This window comes from Danio rerio, chromosome 11, assembly GCF_052040795.2.
Source record: "Danio rerio strain M-AB ecotype USA chromosome 11, GRCz13ab, whole genome shotgun sequence".
Taxonomy (NCBI): Eukaryota; Metazoa; Chordata; class Actinopteri; order Cypriniformes; family Danionidae; genus Danio; species Danio rerio.
In genome coordinates this window covers 30,276,083-30,289,659 of record NC_141031.1, presented here as the reverse complement: position 1 = coordinate 30,289,659, position 13,577 = coordinate 30,276,083, and the positions used below count along the sequence as shown (strand labels likewise).

Sequence of the window (13,577 nt, the reverse complement as noted above, 5' to 3'; positions counted from 1 at the left end):
TATAGTCCATTTTAATGTCGTAATCTCCTCTGCCATCGAACATTTCCTGCTTGTTCTCATACTATATCACAATTGTAACAAGAAGCAATGCAATCATTTTTGATGTTAAACAACTACCATAGCAGTAGTTATCAATATGTGGCTATTTTTGGATTCTTGGAAGCTATGGAAATGAAAAATGTAAACAGGAAATACATTAGGGTCATTGTTTACATTCCTCAAAGTGGTCTATATGTATTACTTGTTAATAATTCCTTAATAATAGTTAATAATTACTGTATATATATATATATATATATATATATATATATATATATATATATATATATATATATATATATATATATATATATATATATTGCTTAAGTCATTTATTCTATAAAAAATAATTATACAGTATGCACTAAACGTTTTTCATATATATAAATATATATATATATATATATATATATATATATATATATATATTACTTATATAGTTCCTTAATATTAGTTAATAATTACTAATATATATATATATATATATATATATATATATATATATATATATATATATATATATATTATATTTTATTATATTATGTCATTTCTTCAAAAAATAAAAATAAATAAATAAATATTTGCACTAAAAGTTTTTCACAGGATAAGTTCTGTCACTTTTGCTTTTAGTTTGCAATATATCTATAGTTAAAAATACAGAGCTCGTCCAGTTTTGAAGTAGCCCTCGGTGCTTTTAATCCTATCGCTCGTATGCCTTATAACCGCATGAGCCCTTATTAACGTGTCACAGACTCTGCTGCAGCTGCTTCGACGGTCGGCTGGAGATCCTGCCGGTGGATTTTCGTCTTTCTCTCGTCCCGGGAAACCCTAAGAAGCAGCCGCAGCGTTTAATGAGCTCCATTCATCTGGACCAGCATGACCGAGGCGATTTTTCCCGTCTTGTAGACTGACGTAACAATATTACAATGAAAGGATGCATTTTCTTGGGCTTCACGAGAGTCTCGGAGCTCGTATAGTCACCAGGGGGCATGAACACGTCAATGCAGCGCGGGAAACATTTTAACATCGCAACGTTGTAACGTCGGATCTGAGGAACGGTCGAATGGACGCAGGAGCAGCTCCGCGGCTCTTCGTATCGCTGTAGTTTGTGTTACGGGAGGTTCCTGCTGCCCCCATCCATCTCTCCGGCTGTTGTTGTGAATTGATCTAACATGGCGACTGTACCCGTGTATTGCATCTGCAGATTACCTTACGACGTAACCCAGTTTATGATCGAATGCGACGCCTGCAAAGACTGGTTTCACGGCAGGTAACCGCATTATTTCGTTCAACTATTTAAGTGTGGGTTTGGATGGAAGCGTTTTGCTCGCGTGCGCACATTTTGTATTGCTCCGAAGAGCGAGGGCCGCTTGAAGAAGAAGGCGGAGTTATATTTAGCTGGCTCGGTTGACACATTTTTGTAAACGCTACAAAAAGATTTGCTTATTCGTAAAGACATTTCGATGTTTTTTTTGTGCGATGTGAGCTCGATATGCGTGCATCGCGCGCTTCGGTCGCGTCTCAGACTGGACGCTGTCGTAGTAGAGAGCCGTGTGGGTGTCTGCGAACCCGAGTGGCTTTTCTTTTACACATTTTACGTTCCTTTATGCGCCCTATTCGTTCCGTATCAGTGCTAAAACTGGCTTTGAAATGTGTTAAAACTGTCCCTGTCCGTTCTGGTGTCTGCTAGATGAATAATAGGCTGAATATGAGCCAGACGTTGCAGATTTCAGAGTCCCTCTGCACATTTTTTTAAAACCTGTATGACATCTAGCCATTATCACAGACCGTATTCATCATCATGGTCAAAACCAGTAAGTTCAGATTTATTCGCCCTGTGTGTATGTGTGTGCTGCGAAGCATCGCTGACAGCAGCGCGTAGTCGTAGCAAATGAGTTTAACCCGATCCAATAATGGGAGTCGATCTGTTATTTGTGGGTTTGATCTGAAATTCCCCCCCGCTGATTGTTTTGTTTTCGGAGCGCGAGCGAAATTAGCGCCAGAAACGCGTTTTAATTCTGTTCCGCGAATGTAAACAAAGAACAAGCGTTCCACTTCACTGACTGATACATTTACGCGCGTTTAATTTTAACCCTTTAACGAGCCCAGCGATCGTTACAGTTCATTCGCGGAGTCTGGGATGTGAGAATTACAGGACGACTGTTGTTCAACTGGCTAAAAGAGTGTGACTGTTTAACACGCGCGCGACGCCTTGTAAATAGTCTCGTTCTCATTGTCAGACTGAGTTCGCGGTTTACTGCATGTTGAAATGTGTAAAGAATTGTGTGGATTGACACTGCTGTGTTTGTTTCTGTTGCTGTGACTGAGCTTTACCGCCTTCAGTGATTTTAAACCTCTCTGACCTCTATTGAGAGGGCTGGGCGACTGATTCTGGCAGATCAGATGAAGGGAGAAACCAGTTATGCCTTTAAAGTGTGATGATGTTAGCACCATTATTGTCTGTTAAGGCCTTTTCACTGTTTACTTCTCAGGAATATTTTTCTGCCTTCTTGCTGTTAATACTGTAGTGGTTTTGAACTCAAGCATCTGTTGTTTTTAATAGACTACTATTCAAAATAGCTTCAAAATAAATAATGCTATAGCATTTCCTCATTTTTTCTTTATCTAGGGTAGATCCTTAATATGCAAATTAAACATAGGATATCCACACTATAATGATATTTATTTAATAAAACATGCACACATTTCCATAGATCAATAGATTTTTTTTAAATTAAGGTAAATTGTTTTTCGATAGTCTACAGAGCATAATTAACCTAACCTGCCTAGTTAAATTAATTAACCTAGTTAAACCATTAAATGTCACTTTAAACTGTATAGAAGTTTTTGGAAAAATATCTAGTCAAATATTATTTACTGTCATCATGTCAGGCATAAAATAAATCAGTAATTAGAAATGAGTTATTATAACTATTATGTCTAGAATTGTGCTGAAAAAAAAACTCTTCTCTCCGTTAAACAGAAATTGGGGGGAAAAATAAACAGGGGGGCTAATAATTCTGACTTAAACTGTATATCTAGAGTGGCTTGCAGAACTATAAGGAAATCTCAGCAGATTTGTATCAGAACTGGCACTGCTGTCATTCACAGTTAAACACATCCTCTACCCTTTGCATGTTTGTTTATTAAATAATTTGGTTAATTTGATGCTTTCAGCTGCTGGTAAGAGTATAGTACACACAGCTGCATTTATGTTGTAAAGAATTCTGCTAATCTATTAGCCCCCCCATCCCCCCCCCCCCCCCAATATGTTTTGAACAAATTGTTTCATCAGTCAATTTGTAGAAAGAACCTTTCATCAGTAACATGCATGGAAAACCTGGAACTTTTTGATAATTGTTTTCCAGACATATATACATTTACAAAATATTTTTTTGTTCACTTAAAAATAAACTAAACTAATGCTAAAATTATAGTAAATAAAAACTTTATTAAAATAATATAGAAATATCGCACTACAAAATGACCATAACGTTGAAAATTAAAATAAAACTTAAATAAAAAAATATTTAAATAAAATCAGTATCAGTATAATGAAATCCTTAAAATATAAATTCAGGATCCGATATGATATAATGCGCATTAATTTTCTTAGTAAGTAAAAAAAAAAAAAATCAGTACTTAAAATTCACTTGCTTAGTTTTCCAAAAGAAATATTATACACAAAACTTGAATGTGTTGTTGGATATGCATTAAATGGATTGCAGTTTACCGGGTTATTACACGAGATGTTCAAGGACACGTGAACTCAGTAACCTCACTTTTTACCTCACACCAGAGCAGCAATGGGATCCAAAACCTAAAGAGTTAAAGGGATAGTTCACAAAGAAATCAAATTTGAATCATCATTTACACACCCTTCACTTGTCCAAACCTGTTTTAACTTTTTAATGTTGAACTCAAAATAAGATATATAATGAGAAAAATGTTGGAAACCCGTAGCCATTGACTTCCACCATATTTAAAAAAAAAAATCATTTGTGTTGTGTTCAACAGAAGAAAGAAACTCAAACTGCTTTAAAACAAGTAAGAGGTGAGTAAATGATGACGAGGGATTTCATTGTTTTTTGTGAACAATTGTTTTTTATTATTTAAATTTTTTTGTTTAATATACAGAGCACACAGCATATGACCATATCATAAAACAACCCCGAATCCCCACCCCCCACCCAGGAAGACTTGTTCTATAATGACAAAAGTTGAAAGTTTGCTGTGTTATGTGTAAAAAAATAAATAAATAAAGAAAGAAAAATGAATAGCTGTACATTAGAAAGAGGAAACAAAGGATTTGACAATATTAAAAGTTAAATTCAAGGACTTAACAGTTTTAGACTGAGCTCCATGTATGCGCGCTACGAGGGATTTCATTGTGGAGGAACTATACCTTTAACCACAAGGCTACATTTTAAACACAGCAGGTCAAAAAGTGATCATAATTTCTTCCCCAGTTGATTATATAAATTAAAAACTATATATTTTACTAGAATCGTATTAAGCTTTCTAGAATATTTAATTTCTAGAAAAGTATTTTTTTGAAATGTTTAAATATGCAAATAAGGCATGACTTCATTAAATATGTACTAATTTACATACATTTCTAGCACAAAAAACATTGAATTATAATTTTTTTCTTAAAGAGTAAGCCGTTTTTAAGGAGGGATTTTTGAGTTTTTCATTTTATGCTTTAAAAAATATTGCAAATAGCCAGAAAATAAATCTAAATTATTTCTACAATCAGACATGAACACGCATTCCTCTATATAAACAATCACAATACTTTTATGAATTTAACTGAGGTTATGAGTATGAAAGTTCTGCTGAAGTGGAGATGTATTGCTCAGTGCTATAGGCATGGGCCGATATGATTCTGATGGTATAATAACTTGGATAAAAATATCACAGTTTCACGGTATTGTGATTACTGCTCTAAAAATGTTCTTTTTAAATATCTGGGTAAAACTAAAACTTTTTTCCCCTTTGAAAACAATTTATTTTATTTTTAGAAACATTTAAAATATTTTGGAGCAGTAAACATGTCAGGCTAAATAATAAAAATGAATCATTGACTTCTGCTGTTTAAATAGTTTTAAAAGCATTGATTTATTTACAATTTAAAACAGCATCTTTGGATATCTTTTTCTTCTGGGGTCCGTTCTTCGTACCTCGCTTAAATGATCTAAGATGATTTGGCAGATCCTGGATCTTTTCATCTCGATAACTGATCTCTCGCTAATTTGGTTCTTCAAACAAGTTTGCGAATCAGATTAGATTGTCTGGATAAACTGATCTGAGATCGCTGCGTGTGTTGTGAAGGACAGATCTATCGATCCTCGAAATCATGATCAGCAATGCAACGATTGGCTGATGGCACAGCAGCGTAATGACATCATCTGATTAATATTCAATTATCCATGTGAGCAAAACTACATCAAATTAGCAGTAAACCGTTTGTTAAATATGACACGCAATAACTTTTCCTATTTGTTATGAGCGGCAGGCTTTACACTTTCTTGTGTCAAGAGTATTCATCATGTATTTCAGTGCATATCAGTGTATTTAGTTCTACATTTAGAAAATATTGTCTATATTATAGTAGCCGTTTTTTAATCGGTGTAAAGAATAACTGGTTGTTTACAAAAGCATTTTGATATTGGTAAAGGCATCTTTCTTCACTTTTGTGAAGCATCAAATCACTATTAACTATCAAAACATGTTTATGACTGCATAAATGTATTATTGCTTTAAAAAAAAGTCACATATTCTGCATTTCTATCATACACAATTTGTACTAAAGCGATCTAAAACGTTCATATCAATAAGTTTTCTCTTTGCACCACCAGGTGGCAGTCTTTGTACTTTCATTTCGAGGGTGCAGATTGCATAAGTTTTATTAATATGTATAACTTTATTTATTTTATTAATGACTATAACTTTATATATATATAGTAAAAAAAAATATGTACCATTTTCCCAAGTGTATATAACTACTACTGTAAGAAAATATCAGGATTCAGAACATACTTTCTGTATTATATTTGCTTGAACTGAGCCGATCTAATCCTGTTTATATGAATTGAACCTGCTCCCAATCAGGTTTGACCTAGCAGAACTGTTGCTATGACAACAACTCTCGGATCAACTTTGAAGAACGAAACGATCCTGGATCGTGTCAAATCGTCAATATCCAAATCCAGCTAAGTGAGTAATCCATGTACGAAGAACGGACCCCTGGAGACAACTGTTGTTCTAAAAACAAAAATAAAATCTTATATATATAGCAAAATTCAGGGGGTTTTTAAACCTTGAGTTTTCCAAACTGCGCTATACCGTGAAAACTGTTATTGTGCTCAAAATAAACGTACATTTTGTATTGAAGTATGAATTGAAAATTTGAAAGAAATATAAAAGAAAGTCTTCAAATAGTATATTGGATGTTTTCTTAATTTCTTTAAATTAGACAAAAAAAAAAAAAGACTGTAAAATAGGGCTCGACGATTAATCAAAAACGACATTTAGAACCTCAAATCAATCTAATTTTCCAGGTCAATTTTTTAAATTACTTACCCTGTTGTATGTGGAGTCAAGTGACCCTGCTTTAGCAATTTATTTATATATTATGATTTATACTTATATTATTCTGGCTTTATACTTCTTCTAAGTGCATACGTACAGTCCGGTGCAGCCTTCGCATACACACACACACCTCTCAAAAAAATTTAACTACACATCACAACAACAAATAGCACAAGCTTTGTGATTGGTCAGTTTGCTAGCGGTGACAAGGGTTGGCAGCGTTTTAGGCAATGTGTATTTTTATTTCAGTTGTCTAACGTTGATGTTCAATAAATAATCATAGATAGTGGATAGTGTGTGTTTCCTTCAATTATTTTAAAATCAAGTAATACACCCTTCATTCAAAAATCTCTCACTTGTAGTATGTGAACATAGTTACTGTACAAAACCTGTCAGTGAACTATGAGGCCAAAAACATTAAATAAATAATCATTCGTCAAATTAATCATAATCAAATGAAAATGTTCAATTACTCAAGATTTTGTCCATATCGCCAAAATATAAGTTGAAAAATGAACAATTCCACGAAAGACAGGTTTTTTTTTTGGTGCATTGTCTTGCCATAATGCAACAAAAAATCATCATCAACTAAAATGACATTGATAAGTTTCACTTCCTTGCTATTACACCTAAAATTCTTACTGTTTATAGATGGTTTATAAATGTTTAATCTGTTCCGATAGGTTCTTCTACAATCAGTGTAGATTTCCTCTACATATCAGTGTAAACATGTTGATATAATGATTTCTGAAAGCGAACTGGCAGAAACCAACATGTTTTGTTTTTTTCCTCCTGACCACATGCCGCTGTTTGTGATTGTAGGCGTTTGCTCTCAGCTCTTCAGGTGGTAATGAATGACATCATTGCCTTCTTTCATGAGGCAGAATGCCAAATAGAAGTGGCGCATCACATCCTAAATGAGATTTGTCCCATTAATGATAATAGCTAGTCTGTGACGGAGCAGCTTTGGCATATTGCATTGAGTTTTTGTTGTTGTTGTTTTTGCTTTATTTGAAGAGTTGACATCATTTTAAAAGAACAAACTGAATCTTTTTATATTGCTCATATTTGAGTGTGAATCAGTCATGATGACCTGGTGTAATTACAGTGAAAATCCAGTGTCATGTTTTTCTTTAGTTTTTTTTTTTTTGGCTCAGTTGAATTTGACCTGCATGTGCATCTGAAGCAGTATTTAAAGACTTGTAGTAATTACGCTGTTGGTATCTTGTATTTCAGACTGAAATGTAGTAAATTGACTTCACTGAGGACCTATTAATGCTCTTAAATTGATGCTTTTTTAGATGTGATTATTTCCGGAAAAGCGGTTTTGAGATTTTCTCCAAGGACTTTCAATGCTAAATATACAAAATAGCCCAGTAAATAAGCATTATCATCATGTGCTGGGCTGCAGATCTGTTGCAGGTTTTTTGACAGTTTAAGGTCTATTGTGGAATGCACGAGTCATGTTGTATTGAATGTGTGTTTGTGCAAGTTTTGTGTAAGGAACAGCACACAAAAATGAAAATTGTATAATTGTTTACTCGCCTTCATGTTGTTATTTTATTTCTGTGGAGATTTTTAAAGAATAGTTATTTTCATGTACTATACGTTCTTGTTGAGTTACATTCTTGTCTGAAACTGAACTGAACTAACCTGAACTGCCTATTTAACTTGCATTGAATTAAACTGACTTAAAACATCCGTCTTATAAAACCTAAAAAATTAAGTTGCCAAGTTAATATTACTAACTTGGAACAATTTTAAAGTTAGGTTCAAGTAACACAAGCTTATGTTGAAAAATGTAAAATATATTGAATAAAAAATATGTATATTATATAGGCTACTTTTCAAACACTATACATGTCGACATTATAGGGCTGTTCAATTTGGGGAAAATATCTAATTGTATTTTTTTTTTTTTTGACAGATATTGTGATTTGATTTAATTATATATCTGATTTAATTTCATTCAAGCTTCAGCAGTCTAGCATGTTACATTTTCTGAAGCTTAGCAGACTGGTTTTAAAGCAATTCATCTCAGATGTTATTCGTTATTCTTGTTTGCACATATATACAAATACATTTTATATTGCAGCCTCTTGCGTTTAACTAATCGCAACGTTTCAAATTGCGATTTTGATTCGATTTTGTTTAATCGCACAACCCTACATTATATGATATTGCTTTGTTAAAAAGGAATATTCATAATCTGTAATATGACACACATTTGCTGGTTTTAATAGATTTTGATCATTGTATTTTCTAAACAATATTGTTGCATGAACATTTTTCATAAAAAGTGAAAGTAAAATGTAGGTCAGTTTGGCATCACAATATTAAATGAGATTTTAAAATACATTAAAATAGAAAAATGTAACTTGTCGGCGCCAGTGGTGTAGGGGTTAGTGCGTCGACACATGCACTCCAGTGCTCGCGGCGACCCAGGTTCGATTCCGCCTCGCGGTCCTATGACGATTATTCCCCTCTCTCTGCTCCCCATGCTTTCCTGTCAATTCTCTCTACTGTCCTATCAAAAATAAAGGTGAAAACCCAGAGAAAAAAAAAAATAGAAAAACGTTATTAAACTTTGAACAATACAGTTTTTATGTGTATTATTTGCTTTTCTCGTGTGGCATTATGCATTTCATTTGCTATATTTATTAATTTTTTTATATTGCTTTGGTACAGAAGTTGGATTTTGATGTCTACGGTCGCTAAATTAATGCATGATTTTTATTTAAAAATTAAAGTAAAAATGGTCAGTTTAACTTTACCATTAAAAGTAGTGCTGCACAATTAATCGAAAAAAGTTTGTGATCTCGATTCGACCCCCTAGACGATCTTAATCCAGCATTTCTACGATTCTGCCAATCATATTTTCCAGTTCAGGAGAGAAGCAAAGGCAGCTGCGCGAGTCTTTTTATTGTTTCACATACATTGCTCAGCGACATGGACACCTCCAAATGATGTTAAAAGAGTCACATACTGTATTTATAAGGTATAATTCACCTAAAAATGTTATTTTTGTCTCATATAATGATGTATTCGCGGCCGGGAAATCACACATGACGTGAGCTGCTGACCGTGAGCTGTTACCACAGAGAGCGCGGGCGCATGCCCTACTTAATGATACACGGCCACCCGTCTTCTTTAGTGAACAGAACCTGCATAGGCTGTGAATAAAGTTGTAAATAATATTCAGTTTGTGGCACAGAGTGATCGTTTGAGAGCCACGCGATGTATGAACAGCACTTAGCAGTGAAAATGAAACCGAAAGCGTGCCCATCATTTCAATAATCATATCGCATTTTAGAGTTATGATTGCCTCAAGGATTTGACATGTTTTTTTCTTTCATAGCGAACACGCAGCTGTGCATGCAAATAAATGTTAACAGTGTCAGTATAACTACTCTAGCCTATATAATTGACTCTAGCCTATATATATTGATTTTACTAGTTAATAAAATGGTCTAATAATGTTGTCAATGACAGATTGCAAGCATATATCTCAAACATAATTCAACATCAGAATTATTCAAAGTAGAATAGAATTATTTATAGAAACCAGTAGACCTACACATAATATTATTGTTGTTTTACCCTATATTTGAGAAAAAACAATAATAATTGCAGACGCATATTAACCTTTATTTTACATCCACAGAATCGTGAGGAAAATCGTAATATTGAATTAAAGCAAAAAAAAAAACCCAAAAAAACGCGATTCTCATTTTATCCAGAATCGCGCAGCTCTAATTAGAATATACAGTGCTCAGCATATACTAGTACACTCCTCACAAATCTATCTTTTAAATTCATATTTTAAATAGGAAGCTATACAATATTATATTTGTGCATATACATTAGATTAGTCAGTACTGAAGCCACATCTGGAGCTTATCTAACAAAATAACCTACATTATTGGTCCAAAAACTAGTACAGCCAATTAACATGTTATAGAAAAATATTAAATACAAATTTAAAAAGAGGAAAAATCAAGAGAAGCAAAAAATAAATACATTTTTGGCTGAAATTTTGTAGGTTGTAATTTTTTTTCAATTAAATTTAGAATTTTCAAATAAATTTAATTGTATTATCTTTCAATTTCTAAATATGTTTAGTGACTAAAATGTTATTTTATTAAATATATCAGTTTAATAAATCTGTTTTGTTAAAATGCACCAAAATACATCACCTATATTCACTGGGAAATGGATAAAAATATTCATTTTCAAAATGGAGTGTACTTATATATACTGAGCACTGTATGACATTACAAAATATATTAAAATAAATTAAAATAAGTTTTTAAATTATAATATTTTGCCATAAATAATTGTTTAAATAGGTAAATTGTGTGGCACATATTAATGAAATAAAATATAAAATAAGAAAGCCTTTTGTGATCCATGTAAATGAGCCAAATGGCTTTAAAATAACATGACTGTGAATAAATAGATGTACAATATACATACATGCTTTGTCTACTTTTTAAATCATTAAGTAGATGCCCCATAAATGGCATCGTTATTAGCAGACAGATACCCCAGGCAGAGCTGTTGAGGGAAGAAGAGTCTATTTGACTGCTAATCCTGCATTTCCAGTGGGCGTTTTGACCCTTCACACCCACTCAAACACACACACACACACACACACACACACACACACACACACACACACACACACACACACACACACACACACACACTCTCTTTCTGTTGTCCTGAAGCTCAGCGAGGCTTCTTTCTCTTTGACTGTGAATCAGTGGACGGCGTGTGTGATATTCATACGACTGCTCTGGACTAAAGCCCATAATGGACACTCCCAATTCAACATTTGCTCATGACCCGCTCAAAACAGCTCCTCCTGATGGCTGGAATGTGGTATGCTTTTATAGGGTTTGTGTTGGTGTAGGAAGAACATTTGCAGTGCAGATGGGGTGATGAAAATGCATACAGTGCTGCTGAAAAGTATTCAGATCTTGGAGTTGTTTTTATGTTGGGTTGACTCATAGTGGAGTTGATGTGGTTTTGTTTTTAGTTTTGCTGCTGATCAGTGAATGAAGACTCGTGATGAACAGATGTGAAATTATTATATATATGAAAAGAGTTTTTAGTTAGTTTTAGAAATAATTATTCATACATTTTAAAGTGATAGGCCACTATGTCTCAAAAGTCTTGTGTTTCTAAACATACAGTTAGTAACCAAACATTGACTTCCATTATCGTTTTTTAATGCAGTGGAAGTGAAAGAGAACTGAAACCGGTTGTAACCAACACAGCTTTCAGAATCTTATTTTCTCTTCCACATAAAAAACACTAAAAATAAACCCTAAAAACAATGAAACTCTCTTATTTTAAAAACATTTAATAATATAATGTTATATAATGGAATAACAATTAGGGCTGCTCGATAAAGGAAAAATCGGACATTGCGATATTTTGTATTTCTGCGATATACTGTATATTGCGATGTGAATACAGCTTTATTTATACAGCTTTAGAAAGAATTCTTCATTTTCAATTTAATTAGGGTGGTTTTGTAAGGGAGTGAATCTCGAATGATATATAACCAATAACTTACAAGCACACATAAATAAACATAGCAAAGATTAAAGTGAATTTTAGTTTTTTGTCACAGATATTGAATAATCAACACTGCATAGTAGGGTTGTCGCAATACTTTAACAATAATTCACTTTGTGAGTCGTTTTTTTAAAGAGATTGTTGCTGTTGTTGTGGCTACTAAATCATATTAGCAGAAACAAATGAACCGATTCAAATGTGCATTTGAACTGAAGTGTTAGAAAACGTGCAATAGGCGCAAATTCTACACAACTTTTTTGCAACCTTACAGGGCTCCACAGATTATTTAAATGAGATGGTCTATTGTTACACAAACGTATGAGCATTTTAGTGACTTTTAGTGTAGATACCATTAATGACGATACTACCGTATACAAACTACAGTGGCATCGCCAGTAATTTGGAGCCATAGTATCTCGATACTACCCCGATATAGTATCGGTAAACCGTGCAACCCTACTGCATAGTCTTTATTGTGTAATGTAATCTTTTTTTTAAGTTGCAAACATTACAATTTCTGGCGGCCAGATGTTTCAAACTCTGAAATGTTGAAAGGTTTACGCAGTCACAGGCCTTAAAGGGATAGGTCAAAAAATGAAAATTTACGCACTATTTAGGCCCAATCCCAATTCTATTTTTGTACCCCTAACCCTTCCCCTTCCTCTTGGCCCTTACAACTGAGGGTTAAGGGAAAGGGCTTCAAAATTTACCCCTAAGAATTGGGACAGCACTACAGCACCTGCACACGTCATCATATATCATGTGTTTTTTAAAAGCATGACGGCAAAACACGTACGCGGTTATAATTATATTAAAACATCTGTTTGTTGTAAAAATTCATAATAATGACAAAAATACTAATTTGTGGATCTCCTTACTTCCGGGTGCTGCTGTGGCTGGTGTATTCTGGGAAATTGTCTTACCCCTTAATTTCGAGTGTGGTCCTGAAAAGTCTTCCCCATTCCCTTAGCCCTACGCCTTCAAGCTAAAGAGAATTGGGACACCCCTACCCCTTGACTTCGATGCTCACTGCAACTTGAAGTAGGAGTGCGGTTTTCCCTGCCCACTGAATTGATTGACATGTGCCATATTTTTATAATAACATGTATACACATGTTCACAGAACTTTTTTTTGTAAATAAATTAAGGTTAAAAACTTAAAATATTTGTTACAACTCTCTGTTTTAACTTTAATAAGTTTTATAAGTTTGAAATGCTGTTAAAACAGAGCATGTCTGTAATAAAGACAGTAAAATTGCTATCTAATTCTTAACCAATTTAATCACCACGGCCGCATGGTGTCAGTAAACGTGCACATATATGTGTGTGTGTGTGTGTGTGTGTGTACTGCAAATGGC

At 33.6% G+C, this 13,577-nt stretch overlaps 1 protein-coding gene across 6 annotated transcripts in view; it reads left to right on the top strand.

Annotated features, from left to right (window-relative positions):
- The first annotated feature begins 788 nt into the window (after positions 1-788).
- Positions 789-13,577, top strand: part of phf2 (PHD finger protein 2) — a 60,090-nt gene continuing 47,301 nt past the window's right edge. For 5 of the 6 annotated variants that reach the window (XR_015501929.1, XR_015501930.1, XR_015501931.1 and 2 more), the window contains exon 1: positions 995-1,309. Coding sequence is in view for 3 of the 6 variants with exons in the window: in XM_087272347.1 (XP_087128473.1) it covers positions 1,212-1,309 (98 nt within the window). In the remaining 3 variants the exon portion in view is untranslated. 6 annotated transcript variants of the gene reach the window in all.